The 8,685-nt window shown below is 41.3% G+C and overlaps 1 protein-coding gene across 2 annotated transcripts in view; it reads left to right on the top strand.

Annotated features, from left to right (window-relative positions):
• Window positions 1-1,548: 1,548 nt before the first annotated feature.
• LOC122558260 (calcium-transporting ATPase type 2C member 2-like) overlaps window positions 1,549-8,685 on the top strand; it is an 82,441-nt gene continuing 75,304 nt past the window's right edge. Inside the window, exon 1 of one of the 2 annotated variants that reach the window (XM_087995745.1) lies at window positions 1,549-1,855. In XM_087995745.1, coding sequence (XP_087851871.1) covers window positions 1,757-1,855 — 99 coding nt within the window. In that variant the 5' untranslated portion in view covers window positions 1,549-1,756. The remainder of the gene's footprint in view (window positions 1,856-8,685) is intronic. The other variant, XM_087995744.1, reaches the window with a different exon arrangement.

Here is an 8,685-nt window from a genome sequence, read left to right as displayed (position 1 = left end):
AGATTAGAGTGGTGCTGGAAAAGCACAGCAGGTCAGGCAGCATCCAAGGAGCAGGAAAATCAACGTTTCGGGCAAAAGCCTTTCATCAGGAATCCTGATGAAGGGCTTTTGCCTGAAACATTGATTTTCATGCTCCTCGGATGATCCCTGACCTGCTGTGCTTTTCCAGCACCACTCTAATCTAATATGTACATTAGCTGATGGCACAGTTCATCATGTAGGACTTATCTTCAACAGGGCAAAGTGTCAGCTGAGCGTAGATGACTAGATTAGATTACTTACAGTGTGGAAACAGGCCCTTCGACCCAACAAGTTAACACCGACCCTCCGAAGAGCAACCCACCCAGACCCATTCCCTTACATTTACCCCTTCACCTAACACTACGGGCAATTCACCTAACCTACACATTTTTTTGGACTGTGGGAGGAATCCGGAGCACCCGGAGGCAATCCATGCAGACGCGGGGAGAATGTGCAAACTCCACACAGACAGTTGCCTGTGGCGGGAATTGAACCCAGGTCTCTGGAACTATGAGGCAGCAGTGCTAACCACTGAGCCACCATGCTACCCACAATCAGATCGATGATCCAACTTATGGGATAAACCTCAACCCAGAAAATGTTGAGATCGATGCCCCATATCTGCTATGCACCACATGCCATCACAACATATGGACTTTCAAGATTAACCTATTTATTAAGGGAGAGGAGATGACCGAACAACCTGAAGACCACTATGCCTCAGGTTAGTGTGTGTGGGGGGGGGGGGGGGGGATGTTGAAAAGCAGAGTCCTTCATCATAAGATCAGCTAGTACTGGAACTGAACCTACACTGTTGGATGTCAATTGGCAGTACAAGCTAACCCCCCAGGCAACTGAGCTAACACATACCCTGTTGTCAGTCACCTTAAATTGGTGTCCTTTTATGTAATAAAATTTCAAAGTACTCGAATCGGACAAATACTGACATTGAAACAAAAACAAACATTTGAGGCCAAAGACCAGGCATGTTATTGATGATGGAGCAGACTAGTGGGACCACAGGTGACGAAAAGCTTCGTCGAAATGTTAAGCTTGAAGGAATCTCGTAAAGGAGGAGATCTCTGGCGAGGGTAATTCCAGATGTTGGGGTTAGAAAGTTTACTATCACTGGGGGAAAGGAAATTAGTGATGCATAGCTTCAGCGAAAGTTGCAGAGTTCTTGGAGAGTTGTAGGTGCTGCAAGATTGGGAGCGACAATCTCATAGAGGGGCCTGAGGACAAGGGTGGGAATTTGCAAAGCAAATTATTCACTGATAAGGGCCAGTGTAGGTCAGTGAGGAAGGGAATGAGGGAAGAAGGTGATTGGTGGTGCCAGTTCGGACTTGTAGAGTTGTATTACCTGTCAGTGACCCTGGGGCACCAGCAACACCTTTAACGACTCAATGTCTTCTTTTAAAAAATCGAAGCGAAAAAAAAGGTGCGGCCTGTTGCTCAATATAATGACAGATACGTGGCAATAAGCCTAAAGCAGAATTATCACCTTGTCGCTTGCAGGAGCTGGGTTTGGGTGCTGGGACAGGCGTGTTAGTTACCTGCCTGTAGGAGGGAGGAGGAGAAAGCATTTAACAGCAACTCTTTTTTTAATGTTTAACTCGACTCTCCGCTTCGTTCGCTGTAGTGCTGTCAGACAGCTCACTGACGACAGCCACCGCCACTCTCGAAACAAGTACCTGTTTTATATGTGTCTCTGAGGAGGGCAGCGCGGGGTGAAAGCATGAAACAATCGCGATTTCCCAAATTGTTCCAGAAACTTTCCATCGCCTTCTCCAGGAGAAAATACCAACTGCTGCAGGACAGTGACTTGCACGGCAAGGTGAGTGCTTATTGTGGGATGCTTTACCCTTACTCCCAGTGTCAGACCTGGGTATGCATCGGGCCACTGATCTCCCAGCCATTTCAGAAAACAAAGCTACATTGTCGCCAATCTGCCTTTACCAAGTCAATATCTTTAAACAGACTAGTTGGTTTTTGTTTTGCATTGCTAGTGCTGCATAATTCATCAAATGTTACAGCACTGCATTTTCTCAATACTCGTAGTTGCTTATTTAAATGGGAGACTTTTTAAAAAGAACTTGCTGGGTTGGGACGTGAGCGAGGATAGGGAGCCCAGTTGTTCGTTCTTTCAACGAGCCAGCATAGGCAGAACGGGCCGAATGGAGTTCTCTGTATCCTTTGCGAGAGAGACAAAAAATTGGCAGCTGCTTTTCCAGCTCATGACCTGCGCTTTTGTTTTAGCTAATCCAACCGAAGTATTGAAAAAAGATCTGTTGAAAGTTAGTTCAAAAGTTGCTGATCTCAAGCCTTTCCTGTTGTCTCAAAAGTATACAGTACTGTGTTTCTTTATTATTCTCAATGAACCTATGTGTTTCTAAACCACTTTAACATGGCTAATTTATTGCTTTGTAACTTTCACAATAACTAGCACCAAATGCTTATCTAGTTGTTAGACCTTTATACTGGAATCCCTGCTCCAATACATATACATAGCATTTTAGCTGGATCTACAGTATGGTTGAAATAATTATTGAGCCAAATGGACATATTTTGTTTTTATTTTTGGGCAATGAAAGGTTTGCCCTTTGGTCTATCTGTAACGTACAGTGACCAAAGGAGTTTCAAACAGCTTCCAGCTTTATGAAGATTCAAGTTTAAAGTAATAATGTAGGTGCCTCTGAAGCTTTCTAACATTTAAAATATTACTGATATGATATGGTCTCTTTTTCTACTTAATGTTCAAATCAAATCAGTCAGCTACTACAGGTAAAGCTGTACTCTTTATGCTCAGGTATTGGCACACCATATCAGAGTTATACAGGAGTTTATCTGGCATTTATTTTCTTCTAATGCTTATGCCCAGTTGTAACATCCCAAAATTATCAGCTTGTCGATAGGTCAACCTGAGAACTGATGAGTAGTAATCACTAAGAGGCAAAAATAAAACAAACAAAATGGTTTAATCAGTACAATGCGTATAATAATAGAAAACTCAATTTCTCACTCACATTTAAATGCTTATATATATGGTAAATTTCCCATACTCTCTGTTATCTCCCTGCATTAAGTTTCACCAGTCAATATGTCCTCAGTGATTCCTACAGCGTGACAAGCAAGTAGAAGCATCTGGTCTGTCAGTCTGTTTACGTGTCTCTTTGCCTTTTTTTTTAGGTTGAATTAGTACAAGAAAAACATTTAAATGCAAAACTTTGATTTTACAATTAATTATATCTCTCAAAGATGTTAACAAAACTGCATGAGGAAAGAAAGCAGGCCAGTAACAATGAACCAATGATCTCAGACAGGAATCAGAGATTTAAGACTCATTTGCATGAAATTGGGTTTGCAAATTTAAATCAATTTCAATTGTGCCTCCCTTTCCAAGAAATAAATTTAAATGCAGTTCTTGCCACTTACAACAATTTCCTCTACTCCATAACTCATTGTTCATTGGGTGAGACCAAGCTGGAGAAACCACTTGCCATTTTTTTCCTTTATTTAATAATTTTTCAGTGACTCTTCTTTTATAAATCCCTGTACTGACATTAACTGGCTGTCAGAATTACATAAGGCACCCGAGTGATGTAGCTACCTCTGAGGACCCTGTGTCACATTAGAACTATTTGAACAAGTGGCTGAAGAGTGAAGCTTGATGTGTAGCAATTATGGAAATTTGACAATGCAGTAGTATGCATGCTCTTTAAATAAGTAACTACTTTATTAATGTACACCCACTTCATCAATTGCTAAATTATATTCTTCCAGGAAACATAGTTAAATTTATGCACAGCGTTGAACAGTAGCAAAAGGAGTTATGAAAGGTGATAACATAATGTGATCTCCATTTAGAAAATTATTATATTGAAATGCATTTCTTTCTGTAATCCTTTAATTCACTTCTAATGAAGTAATCCATTTTTTAAAAATGCAATTACATAAAGTCTTTCATAATCAGAGGATATCACAATAATTTTACTTGATATCTTCGCTCTCATTGCTCTGCTAAAGAATATTTAGAGTCTGCTGAGGTAATAAAAAATTTAACTTTAAGAATTATCATAATGTATCTTTATGTTGCCACAAAGCTAGGAGAGAGAGCAAGATAATGTGACATTGCATGATGCCCTGTGATATATATAATATATATATCACAGTCAAATTTAACCCCTGACACTACATCTCCCTATCCTGCAAAGTCTCTAATTTCACCTTATTATTTTACAGGCTCAAATACTGTGGTGGATTCCTCATCTATAAGAATTGTTCTTTGCTCCTTTGAAGGAGTCTGAGAATTCAAGGCCTCTATGTGAACCCTTTGACTCTGCTGGGCAGCTATCAGGTTGTCATTTGCATCTCTTGACGAATGCAGAGTAACTGGTCTGTTTAACTGTGTAGAAGATTGCTTCTGTATAGACACTGGTGCATGTCTCTTCAGTTGCATCATACCATTTTCAGTTTGATTGAGGAAGAACTGTGAATGTGGTGACTGCTGCACCACATTTTCCACAGTGGGGTTGATCTCAAGCCCAGACTGACCCTCGTTACTGAAGGGTCACTGGAGCTGAAATGTTAACACTGCTTTCCCTCCACAGATGTTGCCAGACCTGCTGTGTTTTTTTTCCAGCAAGTTCTGTTTTGTTTCTGATTTCCAGTATCTGCAGGTCTTTATTTTTCTTTTGTATAGTATCTTACTCCTATACTTTATTTAAAGATATCATCTTAGACACACAGTGTGAGGGTATGTGGGAGTAAAGGAACTTGAGCTCATGCTTCTTCCCATGCGGAGTTCACACGGAGCTACACTATTTTGGAATGAAGCTGAATGATTACTCAGAAGTGCAAGTTAAATGTCATCCTTCTCCAGCTACCCATTGTCTTGAGGGTATCTTGATGAGCCCATTGGTAAACTAAGTTGCATGGTTTGACTTTCCATGTGTTTCAAACATCTGCAGCAGTGTAATCATTATTTCAGACGTTTGCCTCTGCATCTGGAGAAGTGGTCTACCCTATCTTACCTCTATTCAAAGAGGTTCACCACAAGACGCTTCTATGGCCCCAATATAAAAGAAGATGAAATTATTGGTTCACTTGACTCTGGACAGTGAATTGCACATGTAAGACAGCTTGATGTCATCTCCTTCTATGATTTTGAGATAGCTAGCCACCAAACAGAATATTTCAACTTGGTTCAACATTTTGTCATTCTCAGATGTCCTTGGTGCAATAGTTGAGGTATATTAAATCTCTAGACTCTCAGAAAGACTAATCTCTCATTATAAATGAGTAAATCATCCACTACGTTAGGGTGTCACCTCTGATTACAGTGTCAGAGAATAGGGTTATGTCACACGTATGCCGACCATCTTTTGACACAGTATTGGCCAACCTATGTGCATTCTTGGTCTGCTTTCCTTCAATCGCAGAGTCGCAGATGGTGTTGCTTTCAATGTAAAGATTTCCACCTCTTCAATGAAAACAACATCTTCATGTTCAATCCTTGCTACAGGGATATGAGACAAGCTTCAGCTGGAGTCTGCTGATTTCTTGGCAGATATTAGCATCATCTTTGGTCTGATTATTGTACTTGCGAAGGTTCTTTTACTACATGTTTAGAATTTAAGAGTGTCACAAAGATGCCACCAAGGTGGTCTGCACCTATTTTAAAGTGAAAATTAAGAATAACATTTACCGCTTTTTCACAAGCCCAAGTCACAGAGTCATAGAGTCACAGAGATGTACAGCACGGAAACAGATCCTTTGGTCCAACCTGTCCATGCCAATCAGATATCCCAACCCAATCTAGTCCCACCAACCAGTACCTGGCCCATATCCCTCCAAACCCCTCCTATTCATATACCCATCCAAATGCCTCTTAAATGTTGCAATTGTACCAGCCTCCACCACTTCCTCTGGCAGCTCATTCCGTACACGTACCACCCTCTGCGTGAAAATGTTGCCCCTTAGGTCTCTTTTATATCTCTTTCCCCCCATCCCCTCCAAAATCTATGCCCTCCAGTTCTGGACTCCCCCACCACAGGCAAAAGACTTTGCCTATTTACCCTATCCATGCCCCTCATAATTTTGTTTACCTCCAAAAGGTCACCCCTCGGCCTCCAACACTCTAGGGAAAACAGTCCCAGCCTGTTCAGCCTCTCCCTATAGCTCAGATCCTCCAACCTTGGCAACATCCTTGTAAATCTTTTCTGAACCCTTTCAAGTTTCACAACATCTTTCCGATAGGAAGGAGACCAGAATTGCATGCAATATTCCAACAGTGGCCTAACCAATGTCCTGTATAGCCGCAACATGACATCCCAACTCCTGTACTCAATACTCTGACCAATAAAGGAAGGCATACCAAACACCTTCTTCACTATCCTATCTACCTGCGACTCCACTTTCAAGGAGCTATGAACCTGCACTCCAAGGTCTCTTTGTTCAACAACCCTCCCTAGGACCTTACCATTAAGTGTATAAGTCCTGCTAAGATTTGCTTTCCCAAAATGCAGCACCTTGCATTTATCTGAATTAAACTCCATCTGCCCCTTCTGAGCCCATTTGGCCCATCTGATCAAGATCCATTTCTTTCTTTGTCAATGCCTACCCATAGTCAGTCCAGTTTAGTGAATGTAATGTGTAGGACACTAGATCTACACTTTCTATCTGTTCATGTCTGAAGCCTCAAAGCTTCTAGTCAAATAGAAGATTCATTTGTAGCAATGACAGTGGATTGCTCTGGGTTATAGTGAGCTGAAATAGCAGGTGATAGCAACATTTATTTGATGCTCTTAAAGGACTTGTGTTGTTCTTCCTGTCACCATGCATTGTCTTAATTGTAACAGCCAACAAAGTGGCTTATTGACAACAGGAAGTTGGGAAGAAGCTTTCCAACGTTGTTTGCAATACCTCTGTATATTTGGAGCTCCGTCATATTCTGAGGAGTTGGAAACTCCTTAGTGGATCATATCTTCTGTGGACCAACTCTGATATGTGAAATGTCCACAATATACTCATTGATTGTGATAGTCTGCTCTGAGAATTCAGATTTATAGTTGAGTATAAGTCCTATTAGCGTTTGCATATCTCACACTGAAGTGTCATATTCTGTATGTGTGTATCCATGGATCAGGACATCACCTATGTGACATCTAACTCCATCCTTCAAGGTACTTGCCTTTGTCCTCTCAAAGTAATCTGGTACTGATGTGACGCTGAAGATTACGCTGAAAATAAAACCTTACCATCAGTGTAATGAACAATTTAGTCTCTTCAACAATGGGTAGTTGCAACGAGATCTGAACAATATCCAGGCTTGGGTGGCCATGTGGAAAGTCATGTTTGCGCCACATAAATGTCAGACAATGATCATCTCCAATCCAAGAGACAATCTAACCACTACCCCTTGACATTCTCTAATGTTACTATCACTGAAACCCACGCTATCAATATCTTTGGGGTTACCATTGACCAGAAGCTCAACTGGACTCGCCACATAATCAGGTCAGAGGCTAGGAATAGTAACTCACCTTCCAACTCCCCAAAGCCTGTCCATTATTTACAAGGTACAAGCATGGCATATAATGGAATATTCCCCAGTTGCCGTGATGAGTGCAGCCCCACAACACTCAAGTAGATTGACACCATCCAGGACAAAGCAGCCTGCTTAATTGGCATCGAATGTACACGCATCCACTCCCTCCACCACCGACACTCCATAGCATTAGTGTATACTATCTACAAGATACACTGCAGAAATTCATCAAAGATCCTTAGACAGCACCTTCCAAATGCACAACCACTTCCATCTAAAAGGACAAGGACAACAGTTATCTGGAAACACCACCACCTACAAGTTCCCCTCCAAGATACTCATAACCCTGTCTTGGAAATATATCACCATTCCTTCACTGTGGCTATGTCAGAATCCTGGAATTCCCTCCATCGATGGTCAACCTTCAGCATATGGATTGCAGCTGTTCAAGGAGGGAGCTCACCACTATCTTTTCAAGGGCAACTAGAGACGAGCAATAAATGTTGGCCAGCCAGTGACACCCACATTCCATGAGTGAATTCAAAAAAAGTGTTGCCAGCAACTTGAAGATTGAACTTTTTCCCAATTCTTCTATGCTGTCATCCACAGAGAGCAGACGGTCTACTTAATGTTCAACTGCTTTGTAGATTCTTACAGATCTGTTGGGCTTTGGTGCTGGTTCCATATCTGAGGACCAGCTTATTAGTTCTGTCAAAGGTAAAATGAATCCTTGTTTCACATAGGGTCAATTGCCATTTTTACCTTTAACAAGAGGGGTGAGGGATTTTTATGGAAGTAATCAGCAATGCTAGCTCTGTATCAGTAGGGAGATGCTGCTGTTGAGGTAAGGAAAACACTGCCTTTACTGAGGAAATATAATTATTTGTTTAGATCTCGCCACATGGCTGCAAATCAGAGTAAGGTTGTGTGACATTGTGTCACTTTCTGTCTTATTAGTATATTAAATGTAACCCCGAAACCACTTTTACAGCCCATTAAACAAATATATGGTGTGTAGTCCTGTTGTATTGCAGAAAATGTGGCTTGCATGTAACAAGCTTGCAAAGTCAGCAATATGATAATGATCATGTTATTTTGCTTGAGGGGTAGCTATTGGC

Source organism: Chiloscyllium plagiosum, unplaced genomic scaffold (genome assembly GCF_037043375.1).
Source record: "Chiloscyllium plagiosum isolate Xiang-an unplaced genomic scaffold, Cpla_swu_hap1 HiC_scaffold_17, whole genome shotgun sequence".
Taxonomy (NCBI): Eukaryota; Metazoa; Chordata; class Chondrichthyes; order Orectolobiformes; family Hemiscylliidae; genus Chiloscyllium; species Chiloscyllium plagiosum.
The sequence above is the reverse complement of the archived record's forward strand: the minus strand, read 5'-3'. Positions and strand labels throughout refer to the sequence as shown.